This window comes from Salvia miltiorrhiza, chromosome 2, assembly GCF_028751815.1.
Source record: "Salvia miltiorrhiza cultivar Shanhuang (shh) chromosome 2, IMPLAD_Smil_shh, whole genome shotgun sequence".
NCBI lineage: Eukaryota > Viridiplantae > Streptophyta > Magnoliopsida > Lamiales > Lamiaceae > Salvia > Salvia miltiorrhiza.
This window is the reverse complement of record NC_080388.1, coordinates 34,418,894-34,438,968: the sequence shown is the minus strand read 5'-3', so window position 1 is coordinate 34,438,968 and position 20,075 is coordinate 34,418,894. Positions and strand designations below refer to the sequence as shown.

Sequence of the window (20,075 nt, the reverse complement as noted above, 5' to 3'; positions counted from 1 at the left end):
TCCTTTTGAATTTGTTCGTATTTTTTAGAACAAAATCAAATAACGAACCAGTGCTGGCACACAAATCCTTTAAAACCTTATTCGTTACTTCGCTACACGAAGTAGCATGCAGTCTAACACAAAATCGAGAATTTGTAAAAACTGAAGTCCATCTCTTGCGCAATTTGTACATACTTCCAAACCACCTATGCTCAGCCAAACCATAATCTCTAATCATTTTCTTCCACAAGCTTTCAAATTCTTCTTCACTCTCGCACAAATTCATACAATGATGCCATGCTCTCTTGAACTCACTGTTACCATTCAAGGAACCAAAGTGAGAAGAGGCATTTTGATTGATATGCCATTGGCATAGGCGATGGCTTGCACCTTTGAATTAGGCATCAATACCATTCATTAAAGCTTGACATTGATCAGAGAATACCACTTCCGATTTCTTTGCATTCATTGACTCTAAAAAGGTCAAAAATAATCATTCAAATGTCTCAGTGGTCTCATCTGAAAGGAAAGCCAGCCCGAACATACAATTCTTCAAATGATGATTAATACTTATAAAGGGAGCACATAGCAGAAAAAAGGATCATAATAATAAAAAAAAACTTTGCAAAATGTAGGTAATGTTATCATAAGGCAACTAAAACCTAGATGCCCCTTTTGACTGTTAAAGGTGTATAAAAGAACAAATTCAAATAAGACTTTAACAATAATTAAGCCTTAAGGAATATCCAATATAAAACATCTCTATCTACTTTATTTTTGGGTTTGGAATCTCTTACCAAACACGAAAACTAGACCCAGAATGTATGTGTATACAAGCCATATCATGTCGTTACAAAAATAAAACAATTATAACCAGTAGATGCAATGACAGAAAAAATAATTAATGGCATTAAATATATTTCCCAGGTGATGATTAATACCTACAAAGGGAGCACAAATAAGATCATATTAATTTGTTCTTCTTGTAGGTTATGCCAACAAATAGCACATCACCAAAAATACTCATAATCAAGGGCACTACGAGAATCACGGTAGACGAAATTCATAAGTTGGCCCTCATCATCCTTTTGCATATTCCAGTAGAAAAAAGTTTCTTTTTTCGACTTGTCTACAAAGTATTGCATAAGAGCTGTGGAATCTCCATCTGCCATCTTTGACTTTCTTCTAACATTGTCCATATGATGGTAGGCATCTCTACGAATAAATCCGACATTTTCAGGGCCACCGGCTTCATTTTCCATGAAACGACAGGCACGACTTATTGGTATGCCAGTAGAATTCAAAGCCTCCAACATAGACTTCTTAGCATGCGAAAGGTAACAAGAAGAACGGAGTAAATAGGCTTGATCCTTGAGAAGTAACTCGTGGTTGTGTTATTTAATGAATGTCGTTACCTTCCACGACCCTCCTTTAACACGGGCAACCCTCAAAAGAGCTTCACAATTGCACCTAGTGCTATATTTCTTATATACTGCCAATCGCCCATCAATATGAGCAGTAGGAGTCAAACCGCGATAAGAACATACAAATGTCTTTATACGTACCACTTTCGTCTGCCCGAAACGCTCTTGGTTCCCTTTCCTTACGCTGAATCCAGTGTGTTTTACATAGACACACTTCCTGTGGGCAGAGTATATAGCCAATTTGCCATGTGGTAACACTTCCTGTGGGCAGAGTATATAGCCATTCTCGGGGCACCATCTTGTAGTGTGAACGGGAATGATATTAGTCGGACATTTTCGGCTTCGCCTCCTGTGGCTATGACCGTCGCGCACACCATCTCAAAGTCTTGGAGATGTCTTTGTGGATCCTCTCAGGGCAGATCGCTGAATTTGGGCAATATCTGGATGAATGAGTGCCTCAACTCCCAATTGTCAGTGATCGTGGGCAAAGTGATGCCCAGAGGCCTCAGGCTCATGTTGTTGGGGAACATCATCTCCCTCAAAGTCAGCTCATAGGGCTGGTCTGCTCCTCTATTCTGGTCTACATCCGCCATACCGGTTTGTCTGGGTCCAAACAGGGCATAAACTGCTCCTCTTCGTCCTCTGCCTTTGCCTCTACCTTCCTAGCTTCTGCCTTCCTGCAAGATTAGGTACAAAAATGCAAAGCAAGGGTCAAATCATAAAAAAATTGAGAATCAAAATACTGGAATGGCGACTCCCTGACAACGGCGCCAATTTACCGAAGCCTGTCGTTAAGACTTCGGGCAAATGAATTTGTAATTGTCCTATGCTCGCTATTAGATTCCTCTAATGGCAACTATAAGGTCGATCCCACAGAGAGTCGGTGTATCTTGATCCTCGATGTCACAATGTCACAATTATAAAAGGTTGCCCTTTCTGGGCAAAGGTGTCACTCGCCAGTACTTTGGCCACAACAGAATGTAAATCTACTCTGGGCAATATGTAAAACTGAAATAAAATAAGAAAAATCTTAATAATAAAGACAACCTGATTTGGGCACGATTTCGTTAAGTATGGGCAAAGTCCTTGCTCATTGGTGCAAAGTTATTTACTGTGTTTGTATGTAATTGGTTATAGGCCGTTGATCAATGAGATGTGCCCCCGATTGTCACGGCGTCACGAACACACTCTCACTCAGCCCAATCTATCCTTACGTGTAAAGTAATGCAAGAGACACTCTATGCACACTATCTAATCCGACCAACCATCTACGAAGACACTTTAATAGACGCTTTGCCCAAACAGCATTAAGAGAAATAGACCCAATTGGCTATAAATATGCCCAAAGTGCACACACCACTCGCCCACACTAGTCGTACTATTCGGAGTGAGAGACACTCAACACTTTGATCCAATTATTACTTATAACCTAGTTGTACCCAAAATGTTGTCGGCCGATTAACAGTTTAAGTTTGCCCAGATTATATTTAGATTATGACCTAGTGCTTTGGGAACACACGCACACAGTGACTGTGCCCAGATTAGACCTCACAAGTTTACATGCCCATACTTAACTTAATCTTTGCCCAAACCAGGTATAAAAGTTTACCTAGACATAATAAAATAAATAAAGGCAAAGACAATGAAAGAAAATAACATACTTGATACAGTAAATAAAGGTCTAAACAAAAAGCAGCCTCTGCCCAACGCCAACTGTGGGTAGAGCAAAGAAAAGCACACCAAAATCAAAAGGGCCCGTAGGGCTTGTTTTGTCCTCCCAAAATACTCATAAAATAAACTATAACTAAGACATAAAGCTAAGCTAAAGATATTGGATGTCGAAATTCAGATATGGAGCTTTAGAGTGAAGAGAGTGTCAAAAATCTTCTGGCAATCTGTGGGCAGAGCATATATATAGCAGTCAAGAAGGGCTTCATGGGCTTGGCCCATGCAGCTGGGCTGAACTAGGGTTTTTGGGCGCAACTAAGGTTTCTGGGATTTGTTTCCATGAATAGATGATACAACCCTAGTTCATATGCTAAGCAATCACATCACATTTTTGTAAATAAGGCAAGATGATCTCTGCCTTCTTCTTTCCTTATACTGACGGAATGCGCCGCTGTGCTCATGTACGCTGAACTTCTGCCTACAGTCTGGTTCGCTTCTCTGCCCAAATTTTGCCCACGGTCTGGCTACTACTTTGCCCTTGAACGTGACTGAATTTCGTACGACACTTGATCTGGGCTAATGGTGCTCGGATGCTGTGCCCAATAATGATTTTTCAAGTTTTTGCCTCTTGTATTGAATACATCCCGCTTTGCCCCGGTACGGCCCTGCACACTCATGTGCCTAGGGCTGTCTAATTGGTTATCGGGTTTTGGATATTCCGTTAACCGAATCGAAATTTCCGGGTTTGGGTATCCAATAACCGAATTTTTTGGGTATCGGTTCGGTTTTGGGTATCATTTTAAAAAAAAATTCGGGTATCGGTTAACCCAATAACCGAAACGGGTTAACCGAAATAACCAAAAATTATTTAATAAATTATTTAATATATATATATTATATATATTTTAATTATTAATTCATTAATTTATTTACTTTTTATTTAAAAATCGAGTCTTAGCTAAAATAAAATTATGATATGTTTAAAGTTTAAGAATAAGCTTTAGTCTAGTGGATAAGTTGCTTTGTGTATTTTCTAGAGACTAAGGTTCAAATCCTCTATCTAGCAAATTATTTGAATTTTAATTTTTTAAATGGGTATTTCGGATACCCAAATAACCGAATCGGGTAACCGAAGCGGTTATTGGGTAACCGAACACCTAAAACGGTTCGAGAACGGTTAGTGAAATATGGCAATTTCGGGTTCGGGTAACCGAAAAGTCGGGTATGGGTAACCGAACCCGAACCGATCGACAGCCCTACCTGTGCCCAATATATGCCCTCTCAGGCACAAACACACACAAAAACATGCAAAAAGACTCGATCTAAACCTAAAAATAAACTCAAAAAGAGCATGAAAAACGGGCTTGTCAATCATCATTGACAATATTATTGTAATATTCCAATTCATCAACTCCAGCCGGAACATTCAAATCAAACACCATGCACTAATCGATGAAACAATAAAATAATTATTTTGTGGTAAAACATTAGACAACAATACTTACGGAGCAAACTATACAAATAAATTAAGGCATCAAAGAATGCAGTAATACATAGCAATTTCATAACATAAAAATACTCAGCCACAACGGTAACAAAAGCCTTAATACATACCAAATTCCCAAAATCAGGGCTATTAATACATAAAGAAACAAAAAAGTCAAGACCATTATTGCATTAAAGTAGTTGCCAAATTTCATAAGTGCAACACCATTATATATTGTAAGGTTTTTGCACTATTTCATAAAAGTCAAAACCATTATATGCATACACAATTTTAGCAATCTATCTATATGCATACCAAGTTGACGAACACACTCGGCCGGAGGGGAGGGGGGGGGGGGGTTGACGAACACATATATATTGTAAGGTTTTTGCACTATTTCATCAATGCACCTAAATTAACACACATATATATAAATTTCATCAAACTATCTAAATTTTTTACGGTCCTAAATTTCGAACAAAACCTTGCGGGGGGGGGGGGGGGGTTCATCAATCTACCTAAATTTCGAACAAAACCTTGTAAGTTTTTTGCACTATTTCTGACTATCTTTGGTTGAAGGGTACTGGAAATTTACTCCGCCGGGGGGTTAACGGGAGCCACAACTCTAGGAAGATGTCTCCCGCAAGGATTGCAAAGCACAATCGCCTGATGAACTTGGTAAAGCTTGATGAAAAATGACGAACACAATCGCCTGCAAGCTTTCCACCAAAAAATGACGACCTAAACTTCTCGCACAATTTTTGCCAAATTCAAACTAAAATGGGGACCACATCCTAAATTGAAAAAAAAAATGAATGCTATATCAGATATTTTTTCAAAAGAAACGAAGCTTCTCTTGGAAGCTTTTGAAGTTGTGGCGCCCACCGAAATCAAAGAAAAAAAAAATCAAATACCGACTATCCTAATCATATGCCAGCCGGGCATGTGGGACCCGATTTTTGAACCTAGGTTGAGTTAAATAAATCAAATAATAAAACTAAAGTTTAAATAAAAGAAGGGACGACACGTGTCGATCAAAGGGACCTAGGTGCAAGATGGAAGAAATTGGCAAAATCTGCCCAAGGGTAAAATCAAAATATAATTTTTGAAAATTAAAAAAAAAGACTTTTTTTTTTAATTTTTTTGTTATATAACATGCATAATTTTACACACAAAAAATGCATTTTTACCACCCCCACCCCCACCTGCCCCCTAACCCCACCAACCACCCCCCACCCCACCCTCCCACCCTCCCTCCCTCCCTCCTCATTTTTTTTTTAAGTTTTCATTTTTTTATATTGAAAAATTCATTTTTTTGCACACTTCATTAACACATGATGCATGGTTCTGTTTTACAAAATGCATTTTTCAATTTTGCAATATGTTGGGTTTACTGATACAATATGCATGATATTTCTCGCCGCCAACCCCCCCCCAAACCATCAATCTTTTATTTCTTTTTTAAAATCTTTAAATTTTTTTAATTTTTAATTTTTTTATTGTCGATTTTTTTTTTGCAGGCTTCATTAACACCAGATGCATGGTTCGATTTTACAAAATGCATCTTTCAATTTTGCAACATGCAGGGTTTACTGATACAATATGCATGATATTTCTCCTATTTCTTATAGGTACTATTCAAGGAGGAAAAAAAAGGGTTCTAACAAATGCAGAACGATGGACAATTTACCGTAGCTTCTTGGCGAAGAGTGTGAATGGAAAATTGAAGCTGAACACAACAAAAGAGGTGCAACATATGTACAATATCAAGAATGTACGAACCGTGCAGAGAATATGGAAAATTCACAAGACAACTCCACCAAGCATAGATGTAGATGTTTTGTCAAGGAAGGCAAAAAATTGTGGTCGTAAAAGGATTGAGATTGATTTAACTTGGGTCCACGAAATAGAGTTGCATCAACGAACAACACTAGCATTTCTTTTGGATGCTTTGGGAGTTAGCTACTCAAAATTATATCGTCTTTTTAAACAAGGTTTTCTCCTTCGTCACTCCAGTGCTATAAAGCCACATTTGAAAGACGGGAATAAAATATCCTGGCTAAGGTTTTATTTGTCGATGCTTGACGAAAACAGTATGGTGAATGACTATAAGTTTATGGGAATGTACGACTATGTTCATAGAAGTGGTTCTACATGACAAAAAATGATCAAACGTACTACTTACTCCCCAACGAAGAGGATCCTGATCGATCATATCAAAGTAAAAATTTCATTGAGAAGGTGTTGTTTTTAGCAGCCACGGCTTGTCTTAGATTTGATAATGACGGAAATGAAATATTTGATGGAAAAATAGGATGTTGGCCATTTGTCACCGAACAACCGGCTCGAAGAAGCAACAGAAATTGACATGCTGGAACTATCGAGATGAAGGCAATTACATCTATTAAGAGGGAGACTATAAAAGCATTTTTAATTAAAATGGTCATTCCGGCAATTCAAGAGAAGTGGCCTAGAACGGAACACAAATAAATTATTTCCATCCAACAAGACAATGCAAGGATACATATTCCTTATGATGATCCCGATTTCTTAGCCGCTATTTCACATTCTGGCTTAGACATTCGGTTAACTTGCCAACCCCCAAACTCTCCAGATTTTAACATACTTGACCTTGGGTTTTTAGAGCCATACAATAGTTGCAACAGAAAATGCGTGCAAGAAATATTTGAGAGCTTGTTTATGCAGTAGAAAAAGCATTCTATGACTATTCGCCCGTCAAGCTAAACCATATATGTGTGGTTAACACTACAACTATGTTTGAAGGAATCCATGAAATTAGGAGGAGAAAATTGATATAAAATTCTTCACATGAACAAAGAACGGCTACAAAAGCTAGGGTGTCTTCCTACTCAAATTTCATGTGATACAACATTGGTGCAAACAACTAGAGATTTGTTAGCGGCACAACTTGATAAGTTAATTTTAAATACTTGTCGTTCTTTATTAAACATATGTATGAATTAAATAGGCTATGTAAATTAGAATTATATTTTTGGTTGTAGTAGCAAGAAATGTTTGACTAAAGCTGCAAGTAATAAGACACCATCTCATTAAATAATGCCCCCATATCTGAATAAATTTAGCTACATTTTTTGGTTTAGATTTTTCCTAATTATATTTTTGTGTTTGAATTTTTCTACATCTTACTAATCTTCTAAAATAAACTCGCAGTTCATAATTTAATCTTTGGTTAATTTCTCAAAAAAAAAAAAAAAAACATTTAACTCAATAAACATAAAAAACCCCATTAACGTTAATTATCATAATACAATAAGCAAATATGATCTCTCTGTAGCAATTTTTCTCAAAGAACTTTGGTAGTAAAGTCTTAAGCATTCGATTGCTCCCTTTTGGTTCGTCATCAATCTTAATTGCACCACGAAGGTGGAGAAGATCAATCAACGTCGTCTTTATCTGTGTCAGACACATACAATTTTTTTTGGCTTTGTTGCTTCACCGATTTGTAACGCAATACATTCGGCTTTTTGTAAAGATTCTTTTGCCCCCTTAATAAGCTTTTCAATTGATGCTTTTGCATCAACAAGATTTTGCATATCTGTTTTTATTTTCTTAACATCATTCTCATCCATTATCTAAGACTGTTGTCAACCTTGCAACCAAAAAGTATTTAATCATTATAATAAGTAAGTGGAAGAAAGACAGAGCATTTTTATAAATTTACATCATATAACATTTTTTTTAGAAAATATTCAAAATCGTCATTTAAAACAATCATCCAACAAAATCCCATCGTTTCCGGTAGGTAACAAAGTAGCATTGCAAATTAAAATTCGTTGAAAGAAAATTAATATCTTGAAACCCTAGAAAATTAACATCTTGAAACCCTAGAAATCCCTCGCGCATGAAAACCGCCATAAATGGGATAAAACTACTTAGATCTCCGCCACATCTTTCGGCGCTTCCTCTTCAACCTCCTCATACGCTTTTTCTTCCACTTGGCTCTCATGGTGGAGGAGAAATCTTTCTCAACCTATGAAGCCACCGCCTTTCAATCGTTGAAGAGAAAAACTAATGACCTAATGCTTTCTGAGTTTTTTTCTTACATCATATAACATGGTTAATAAAATATTGACATAACATAAGATAATAACTCACCACTTATTCCACTAATCCAAAATCCAAAGGCTTTGATCTCTAGAAAATTAGAGAAATTTGATTGAAAAAAGTAAAAATAAAAAACAAGAGTATTAAATACTGTGAAGGAGGACTCCTCAAATACTATGTAGAAAAAAAGGAACCAAAAGCTATTAATGAAAGTAAATGAGGTTAATTTTGGTTAATCACCCTCAAATGATATAAAACCAAATTCATGGAGATTGCTGAAACGACATTTATAAAAAATGGGATGGAGTATTAATTAAGAAGTTTTCCTAAATTTATAACGAGTGCGATCTCGAACATCATATATACGAACATTTAACGAGCCAAGCTCGAGTTCAAGCTCGAATTTGACATTATCGACTCGGACTGAGTTCAATCAACAAGATAAAAAATCAAATCGTGCTCGAGCCGAGCTCGAACATCAGAATATTTAAACGAGGCGAGTTTAAGCCTGCTAGTATTCGGCTCGACTCGTTTACAGCCCTACATGATGTGGCATGACTAATACCTATCACAGTCTAATAGTACCTTGTTTGGTTCAAAATTATAATTTTTCATAACCTAAAAATTCAGAGTACATATTTATGTAATATTGTATATCAATTTTAAATTATATAATTCTAATATATTTTATTAAATACTCCCCCGTCCCATAAAAATATGTATAATTTTTTTTAGTCCGTCCCATAAAAACATGCATAGCCCATTTATAGTAATAATTATCTCACTAAACATCACAATCAATGTGAGACCCCTTTCTCCACTCACACTATATTTTATAGGATTTCTTAAAACCCGTGTCATCCCAAACTATGCATGTTTTTATAGGACAAATGGAGTATGATATTAATGTCATATAATAAAAGACGTATTAATTAAATGTATTAAATCTTAAAACTTCTATTTATTCAATGAAAAAGTTCCACTTCTCTTTCCGTTCAATCGACAATGAATCTGCAGCCCGAACCCGAACTGGTAAACTATATATATCTTATTTGAATAAGGGCGACTTATGCGCCACCGTTTTCGTTTGTTTCAATTTCATGCATTTGATTTTCGTTTTATTCGCTTCCTTTGTTTGTTGGAATCACAAAATTGAACTAAGCATTACTATTTCCCTTTTTCTTATCTTGCCTTATTGTTGCATGTTTTACGTTTCTCTTATTGTTTCGAGTTCATCTTCTTCATGGTAGATACAATCTATACTATATTAAAAGAGGAGTTTCCAATTTGAAATCAATTTCAAATTGATTTTAATGGCGATTTTGTAATTTATTTGAAAATTAATGGCTTATTGTATATATTCAAAAATTAAGTAAACTAACTTAATTAATTAAAATTACATGTCCCACCCACGTTTGAAAGAAAGGGGCACCAAAAAACTGCTTTGATTCATGCAATTGATTGATAAATTGCATTTGGATTTAAGAAAGTGGAAATAGCACATAATTTTGTGCATAAAAAAAATTGTTTTTTTATTTATTTTCTTTTATTTTATTATTTTTTAAAATATCCATTCATGAAATTATATGCAATATGGATCTTGAATTAAAGATCGTGATACAAACTTTAATTTGATACATGACACTTAAAAATGAATTTAAAATAAACACATTATAATCATTTAAAATTCCAGAATGAATTATATGTTTTTATTTATATATATATGTGTGTGTGTGTGTGTGTACAATTTATAGGCATTCATTGTAAACAATTTAGAAATTTATATTTACATAATACTAATTTATAATATATTAAGAAGGTAACTTTTAATTTCAAATTAATTTTAAAATTAATAAATGACAGTTTTGTAGTTATAATAAAATTGAAGATCTATACTATATTAAAAGGAGAGTTCTCAATTTTAAATTGATTTCAATCAATTTGAAATTGATTTCAATGGAAATTTTGAAAATATTTATGATATAAAGATTAGAAATAAATCACAACACAATCATTTCCCATTATCTCTCACCACGTGCATTAACTGATTCAAAAAAAAAACTATTAATTATAAAATAAAATTAAAACAATAATCTCAATCCATTAACCCACCCATACATACATGCACGGTCAAACAAAATAATTCAGCAAATAAATTATGTTATCCCATTAATATAAAATAAAATTAAAATAAACGTCCACCCATTTCTCTTATACAATATTTATTTACTGATTAAAAGTCTTATTCTATAACTATACACTACAAAATCTGATTTGCTATGTAGTAGATCTATTTTTTATAAGATAAATAATCAGCACACAATACGTATGTATATAAAGTTGATAAATGTGGGATGCATGCATGATAATACTAAAGTCCATACCAATTCAATTATTATACTATAAAAAATTATAAATATAATTAAAAATACAAATATAGTTGACTTTAATATAAGAAAAAAAAAAATCACAATAATAAAAATCGATATTGTGAAAAAAATAAGAAAATTATAATTTTATTATAATTTAATGTTTTAATGATTTTTTATTGATAATAATTTAGTTTAAGTGAGTCAAATAATGTGGGATTTATAGGAGGATCCAAGATTGCCTTTTAAGTTTCGACGGCATCAATTTCCTCTTATTATTTAATAGGCAATGACTATCAACAAAAATCATGATCAATTTCTTTTACATGTTGATTTATTTTTGCCAAAATTTATTTTTACACATGACCAGTTGTATATTGCTATTTCAAGAGTTGTAGTCGTAGTTTGAAATTCTTCATTTCTAATGAGGATAGTGGTATCGGTACGACTACAATCAATGTTGTATACAAAGAAGTCTTTCAGAATTTATAAATTCAGATCCAATATTTATATAATATTATTTTTATTTTTATTATTCTTTAATGTTAATTATATGAAAGTACCTTATAAAATATAAAACATGTTAAACTTCATAAGTGTTGTGAAAACTATATATTTTATCATATATTCTACTAAAAATATTTTATTTATAAAAATGTACTCCCTCTGTCATGCCGAGCTTGAGGCGTTGCTTTTGGACACGAGAATTAAGGAACTATTGTTTAGTTATGTAAGTATGTTTGTAAATTTATGGTTAAGTAGTTATTTATATAATTAATTATTTCAAATTATTTAAATATAAAATTTAAAATAATTAAATCTGAAGTTTATTTAAAATAATAACATTATTCAATTATTTTAAATATAAAATTAAATTATTTAAGTATGGCTGCAAAAAATATTTTTATTTTTTGAGAAATAAGGGATGATTAAAGAAAAATAAGGGTGCAATTAGTTTTGTTAATTAGTGTTGTAAATTACATAATTTTTGTCAAAAAAGGAAATGACTCAAGCTTGGTGGGACAACCCAAAAAGAAATACAACTCAAGCTCGGTGGGACGAAATGAATATTTAATTTATAATTTTTTTGAATATTTATAATTATTATAATTAATTTAATATTTATAATATATACAAAAAAAATCCGTGCATTGCACGGGGGCAAATACTAGTAATTCTGTAATTTGGGGTATAAGTTCTATCAATTAATTACCTTGGGATTGGACGACATAGTGTTTTAACTAAAATAGGTATTAATTTATGGGGTAGTAGTTTATCTTTCGGAGGCAATGTGCCTACTTTATTATAGAGATTGAATATTAACGTAAAGAAAACCGTACTAAGAGCATTTTATACTCCAAAATAATATGAATTAATAAGATTTAATTAAAAGGGCAAATTGTCTCTTTACTATAAAATTGATTAGAATTAATATATTTTAATTCTTGTGGATACTATTAGCTCTTTGTTAAGAAAAAATGTTATTTAGAGGTATTAATAATATCGTTAAATTCATGTCCAAAAAGCACTATCGTTAAATTAGTGAACATAGTTATATATTTTAAGTTTTAACGTGACCGGTGAGACTGACATAATGGTATGTAACCACATTGATGTGCCTTAATAAGTGCGTGTTCATGACAAATAATTGATGCATGTGCAATATGTGTGGTGTTGATAATTTATCCTATCAAATCACAAATTTATTCAAAATGGTTTCACGCTTGAGCATCAACTCCACATACTGATCATACATATAATATACTGTACTAAAGACATGTTATCGAAATTAATACCAAGAAAACCAAACCCACAAAGCGAAAATGATGACATTAGTTGCACATTAATTAATTGGCGTTAATGGGAATAAAACATGATTTTATTATGATTTAACGTGTGCAGAAAAATTAGGCGTTGAAGGTGGCAGCCTCAATTCCTTTGGTAGAAGCGTAAGCGAGGGGTGCATCATACTTGCTGAAGAGTCTGTAAGAAGAGAGGAGAGAGAGCCCTGCGTAGCAAAGGGTGACGATGAACGTGAGGGCGATCGACGCCGTCGCCTTCCGACAGAAGCCGCCGTAGGCGCCGCAGCTCTCGCTCCATGTCACGGAGGCGTCGCCCTTGTAAGCCAGGTACACCACCTCCGTCGATATCGCCCCCGCCGCTAGTATTATGTACGTCAGCAGCTGCATATATATATATATACCAATCTACATATATAAAATCTTCTTTTTTTGCTTCAACTAGTTGTCACGGACATCAATTTTGCAACGCAACTATTTCTTGTATTATTTTCACACACTCTAATTAATGATGCGATGCATAATTGTACCTCATGCGATGCGTTGTGTAAATTGAAGTACCGTTGTACCAAGTAATTAAAAATATAAAAAATGGAATTAGAAATTGGACAAGCTAACTAATTAACACAATTTCTATTCAATTGACTCCCTTCTCAAATGAGAGAGAGAGAGAGAGATTTGGAATTGGATTGACTGAATCGGCCAAGTGCAAAATACCATTTGTTGGACATAAATAAATACTGATAAAGCTTAGATTGGTGTATATATAATCAAATAGATATAAAGAAACCTGGTCAAGGAGAAAGAAGGCCCAAGCCCTAGACATGGTGGAGGGCCGCGGCACCGCCGCGACAACCGCCGACAGAAGCGAATAACCGGCACAAACGCCACTTGCGTGCACTAAATATCTGTACAGACAAATCAATAAAATAAAAATATGCCAAAATTAAAGCCTCCAATTATACATCCAAATGAAAAATAGGGGTAAACCTGAAAGCCCCAAGATCGGAATATGACAAGGTGCCGTATTCGTTAGTCTGAGAGTCCTTGAGCATGATGACGAGGGCGGCGAGACAGAGGGCCATGGGCAGGATGCGCAGCAGCGTCTCCGCCGTGCGCATGGTGGGGCTTCCACCGTCGTCCTCGGCTGCATCAGTTTTCCCCATGGATGATGAAAATGTGTGGTAGTATTGTGATTTGTGAAGAAAGGCTACTGCTACTTTATTAATGGGCTTAGGTGTGGTTTGGTGATGCTGAAGTAAATGCTCATTATGGTACGCCACACTTCCCCATGCATCAAGGATAACAATTAACACACATAAACATCTACATATCGTCTCTCCCTCTCTCTACATATTATTGAGAGATATAGATATATAATACTCCCTTCATTCCACGAAATGTGTACTCATTTGTGGACGTCACGAATTTTAAGAAATATATTGAGTTAGTATGAATAGATTGAGGGTCTCACTTTTTGAAGGTATTAATTAAAGAGTTGTGTGTGGTACATTTGCCAAAAATGAAATGAATACTTATTTCGTGGATGGATGAAAAATGAAATATTGGTACTCATTTCGTGGACGGAGGAAGCATGAAAGAATGATTGATAACCATCTAAATATATATTAATATATTTATCAACAAAAGGATGCATGGTATTGTATTAATTGCTGCATTAATTTAAAATACAATTAATCTAGGATAAAATACTCACATTTATAATTTATATGTGAATACTATTCACCTACTTTCCCAAAAAAGAAAATGAAAAGTATTCACCTCCATAAAAAAAATACTCCATCCGTCCCACCATTTTAGTCCCTTATTCCATTTTGAGATGTCCCAAAAAGATAGTCCACTTTTCTAATTAATACTATATACAAATATTGTTTTTACTAAATTAACCTTATTTAATGCTTCACTTAAATGTGAAAAGGATGTGTGAAAATAATAAATAAGGGTATAAAAGATAAACATATAAAAATTAAATGCATTTTCTTAATATGTGTGAAAAGTGGAAGGGGACTAAAATGGTGGGACGGAGGGAGTATGATGAATTTACTCAAATTAATGTGAAGTATCGGTCCTATTCTTAAACAGTGATAATTTTGAATGATTTTTTGTAAAAGTTTTTACACTTTTCGTACATAAAAATATTTGTGTAAGAAAAATATACGATTATTAGTTAGAAACATGTACAAAATCTGAAACTAAGACAATTATGATAAATTCACGACACTTTCACCTATTAAATAGTGAAATAAATTTAAACATACAAACCCTACTAAACCTGAACTCATTATTTTCTTCGTTTTTCCATCTATTCGAGCTCATTTCCTTAATCCTTAAGCCCGATACTCCTTGTACTCGACTCTTGGATCTTCATTATCAATGTTATGTCTCTAGAACACTCAAATCTGTACCAAAACAACCAAAACTACACACAAACGTAATATCTCAAAAGAATACGAGAAATTCATAACAAAAGATATCACGTTCAAGCACAGTTCCAACATTTCACACAAATAAGATACCAATAAAAATAATGCAAAATGAGTGTTTAGCAACCCCCTCAAACTTAAGATATTGTTCGTCCCGAATTAATACAATCAATAAACACAAATGGGAAGAAATCTAAACCATTGATGCCTCAGAAAAATAGAATGAAATCATTCTTCAAATCCTCAACAATTAAGCACAAAAATCTCCAATAAACACTAGCAACAATAAAATCAACCTTGACATTTCAAACAATCGAATCTTACAAGTATGTGTATCACTTAACTCTTAATTGATGGAATAAGACGTGTATACGCTCATCGAAAACTCAAAACAATATGAATCACTTACCATAAGCTTGCCTCGTCTACAATCTCCATAGCTAATAGTGTGTCAGGACTAAGATCAAGAAGGTATTTTCTTTAGGTTATAATGTAGAGAAATTGGTTAAGATAAGAAAATTTGGCTAAGCGAAAAAACAACACCTTATTTCAACTTAAAGACAAGTATGGAATAAATTACATCTTCCTCCCAACTATGTCACCATAAACAATTCAAACCAAATGATTTATTATCAATATGACACAAAGCTAGACACTCTCTTATGCTCTCAACTCATTTTCAAATATTTCTAACCAACTTTTCCAATGCATGATCAACTTTAAACAATTTTTCTCTTTTTCTCAACAATTTCATTTTTTTTTCTATCAAAACAAAATTTTCTAGAGCTTATAAGAGTGAAAAACAACACAATATTATCCATTCTTTTTTTTTTGCCCCCTACAAACCCCAACATACTTTACCCTACTAAGGTTCTCATAAACTTCATAACCCCCTATCATCCAGCTAAAGAATAAAAACTAATTAGGTTCAAAGTGGATAACAAAAGATAATTTTTTCATAAAGGTTAGTGTTTAGGTAAAAATGTGGCTAACAAAGGATGGCCTAAAACCACTTCCTAATCCAAGGCACAATAGCAACCTTGATAAAGATACCATGACAAGTTCTAGAAGATCACCACATATATGAGAAAGTTTCAAATAAGAAATAAATTGTGTTATATGGACAATTATGGCTCAACTCTCACAGGTTTATTCAACTTCTAAAAGTCAAGGTCAAAATCACTATAAGGTTATGCAAATTAGTTCAATCTATGCTCAAATAGAGTAATAAACTAATCAAAAGCAGCAAGTAGGTATGTACAGATCTGAGCAACATCATCAATCAAAATATAGTACAAGCTAGGACTCAAACTCTATGAATACAGACCACAACGAGCTAATATAACAAATGAAAATAAATAAAGCAACTAAAGCAAGAAAATGGATGCAAAACACAACCAATCTCCATTCCCCTTCCCCAAACTTATTAAGGAGCATAAAGTTCAAAAATAAGTTTGGGGGAAAAACATAGATAAAGGTTATAAACTGCATACTCACAGCTGCATGATCAGAAAGGTGGTGGGTCACGAAAACGCTGAAACTTACTTAAGATCTTTTCCTACACCGCCATCTGACGAGCATGGTCGTCTCTCCACCTCTCTAGCTCGGCTCGCTGAAAGGCCTCAAACTGTTGTTGCCTGGCATACTCCTCACGCTGATAGCGAGACGCCCACACTCATCTTTGGCGTATGCCTCAAATACTTGGTGTTGTGCAAACTATTCCCGAGCGTAAACTCTCGCATGCCGCCTATTGCACTAAACAAACCGTCATAACATCAGAGCGCACGACCGTGAGCTAGGCATCCTGCTCCTAAATAGATAGGAGGCTTTTGCATGTTTGAAATGCTGTAACACAACTAATCTCGCCCCAACTCCAAAAAAAATAATAAAAAATTAAAAATAAATAAACATTGTAGGTTAGCTAATAATAAGTTGATAAATTCAAAGTCATGGTATATACCTTTTTAAAAATTTTATTTTTTTGAAATAATAAAAATTAAGTATTCATAGTATTATAATAAATTGTATTTGTATACAAAATATTATTAAAATAATATATATAAGAGTGGGACATAGTGATAGTTGTCGTCGTCCATGGAGGGTTTATACACGTGGGAAACGTGCTGTTGCCAATTATTAATTTAATTGTTGGGGTATGTTATTTTTGTTTAGCGTTTTATTATTGTTTTGGGATGGAGTCTGGCCCAAAGTTGCATGGGCTTTACAGATTAGGATTTTATTATTTATAGCTGCAGAATTAGGTCAGGGAGGTGTCTTTTATTTTTCTGGGATTTTGGGACGGATTATTTCCGTAGGCCTCGTGGAGGATTCCTGTTCAGTTCTTTATTAATCAGTTTTCCAGCAATAAATCGCCTTTACTCTATCAAATTGGTGCGGTGAACGATGGTTACTACGCGAAGTGCCGAATCTCGTTTGGAGGATGTAGAGAAGGCGATTGGGGAATTGTCTGTCGTCGTTCGGGAGTTGCAGACTTTCCAAGCGTCAACAGAAGCCCGCCACTCATCTATGGAGACCAAACTTGATGCCTTGATGAAGAAGTTTTCCATCTCTGTTGATACTCCACACGACGAGGAATCTGGCGGGAGTCACCACAACGAGGAGGAGACTTTACCACCCATGCACAAGATGGACCTTCCAGGTTTTGATGGGTCCGATGCCCACTCTTGGTTGGCTCGTGCTGAACAATATTTTTTAGTGCACGCTACGCCCACTGATCAACGCGTTAAAATTGCGCTCATTGCTATGTCCAGTTCTGCCATGCCATGGATACAGATGTTGCTGCGACGCTGCCCTAGTTTGACTTGGTCGCGTTTTACTCGCGAGTTATTGATTCGTTTTGGGGATGGGTCTGCTATTAATGGCTTTGAAGCTTTAGCTACTACAAACCAGACGGGGACTCTGGATGAGTATATTTCTGCTTTTGAAACACGAGTATCCCAGCTGCCGGAATTCTCGAATGAGCAATACTTGGGTTTTTTCCTCGGGGGATTGAAGAAGGAACTTCGCATGATGATTCAGGACCTGACTATTACAGACTATTCTGCTGCTATCCAGATGGCAAGAAAGCTCGACTCGGTTTGTACTCCACAAACGAGTTCTCCCTCTTTTCGGGTTACCACTACCCCCACGCCTCCATCACGGTCTAGTTTCCAGCCGCGTTCTTCCCAGGTTGTTTCTACGCTGCAACCCCAGCAGCAGGCAGCTTCCTCTCACGCATCTTGGACACCACGGCCTCCGCGTCGTTTCCGCAACATGACGGATGAGACGTACAGGAAGCACTTGGCCGCAGGTACTTGTTTCAAATGTGGCCTTAAATTCGGACCGACTCACCGCTGTCCTCCAAACACACTACACGTTATGGTGGGAGAGTTGGAAGACGACGCCGTCGATGACGTATTCATGTTGGAGGATAGTATTCCGACCGAGCAAGAACAACATGAACAGCCACAACTCCAATCTCTGGACCTATCTGAGTTGACATCATTTGGGTTTGATGGACCCCAAACCATGAAATTATTCGGCCGTGTCGGTGCATCACGCCTCAAAATTATGGTGGATAGTGGCGCTAGCCACTATTTTGTGGCAGAACAGGTAGCCCGAAAGTTAAAGTGGGCCATTGAATCGATCGAGCGATTTTCGGTGGTTTTGGGTGATGGTACCCGTGTTTACACCGGCGGCATCTGTAAGAATGTTTCCCTTATGATCGACTCTGCATTGTTTATGATATCATGCTATGTGTTTCCTCTCAGCAATATAGATTTAATTCTGGGCGTGTCGTGGTTGGCTACCCTGGGGGATGTGAAGGCTAATTGGAACACACTTACTATGGAGTTCGTGATTGAGGGACGCCAACAGTGCATTCGGGGTGATCCTACTTTAACTCGCAAACCATGCACCTATCGGGAACTAAAGTCACTTGAAGCGAAAGACACTTGCTGGGGTCTGTGGATTCTGGATGCTGTTGCCCCTCTTGGTCAGTATGGGGTCTCGAAGTCATTATCGGAGGCTGCTCGACGTGACTTGGCAGCTGTACTTTGTGCATTCCCTTCAGTCAGTACGTCCGTGATGGAGCTTCCTCCAGAGCGTGCTAGTGACCACCGGATAACCTTACATCAAGAGGCCCAACCAGTTTCCGTGCGTCCCTATCGCTACAATCACTTGTAGAAAGATGAAATAGAGCGCTTGGTAGCCAAAATGCTCGATGCCGGCATTATCCAACCAAGTACTAGCCCCTACCGAGTCCAGTTCTCTTGGTTCGAAAAAAAGATGGGTCGTGGCGTTTTTGTGTTGATTATCGGGAACTCAACAAACTCACCATTCCCGATAAATATCCCATTCCGGTGATCCAAGAGTTGTTAGACGAGCTACATGGCGCAAAATGGTTTAGTAAGCTGGATTTACGGGCAGGGTACCACCAGATCCGTGTATTTCGTGATGACGTGCCCAAAACGGCTTTCCGAACTCATTCCGGACATTATGAGTTCTTGGTCATGCCGTTCGGCCTCACAAATGCACCAGCCATTTTTCAAAGCTTTGATGAATGATATATTTCGGTCATATCTTCGACGTTTTGTGTTGGTTTTTTTTTATGACATCTTGGTCTATAGTCGTTCGTGGGGAAATCATCTGAGCCATCTTCGCCAGGTTTTACAGGTCCTCCATACTCATAAACTGGTTATAAATCCCAAGAAGTGTCTCCTCGGTAAGTCGGAGGTGGAATACCTAGGCCACATCGTCTCAAATCAAGGGGTTCGTATGGATCCCGCAAAAGTATCAGCGGTTATCAGGTGGCAGACACC

At 35.8% G+C, this 20,075-nt stretch overlaps 2 protein-coding genes across 2 annotated transcripts; one reads left to right on the top strand and one right to left on the bottom strand.

Annotated features, from left to right (window-relative positions):
* Positions 1–12,801: 12,801 nt before the first annotated feature.
* LOC131012145 (CASP-like protein 2A1) lies at positions 12,802–14,143 on the bottom strand. The gene is made up of 3 exons (XM_057940062.1): positions 13,802–14,143; positions 13,602–13,719; positions 12,802–13,195 (listed from the first exon to the last, which is right to left on the bottom strand). The coding sequence occupies exons 1-3, from the start codon at positions 13,975–13,977 to the stop codon at positions 12,920–12,922; spliced, it is 570 nt and encodes a 189-aa protein (XP_057796045.1). The 5' UTR covers positions 13,978–14,143; the 3' UTR covers positions 12,802–12,919.
* A 3,515-nt stretch (positions 14,144–17,658) lies between these two features.
* LOC131008354 (uncharacterized) lies at positions 17,659–19,440 on the top strand. Its single transcript, XM_057935237.1, has one exon. The coding sequence runs from the start codon at positions 17,659–17,661 to the stop codon at positions 19,438–19,440; it is 1,782 nt and encodes a 593-aa protein (XP_057791220.1).
* The last annotated feature ends 635 nt before the right edge of the window (positions 19,441–20,075 follow it).

Excerpts from the sequence above, each read along its gene's own strand:
- LOC131012145 (XM_057940062.1), bottom strand. The coding sequence starts at position 13,977 with ATGGGGAAAACTGATGCAGCCGAGGACGACGGTGGAAGCCCCACCATG. Across the intron at positions 13,720-13,801 it reads TCCGATCTTGGGGCTTTCAG|ATATTTAGTGCACGCAAGTG; the intron begins GTTTACCCCTAT and ends TTGTCTGTACAG. Across the intron at positions 13,196-13,601 it reads CCTTCTTTCTCCTTGACCAG|CTGCTGACGTACATAATACT; the intron begins GTTTCTTTATAT and ends ATATATATGCAG.
- LOC131008354 (XM_057935237.1), top strand. The coding sequence starts at position 17,659 with ATGGTTACTACGCGAAGTGCCGAATCTCGTTTGGAGGATGTAGAGAAG.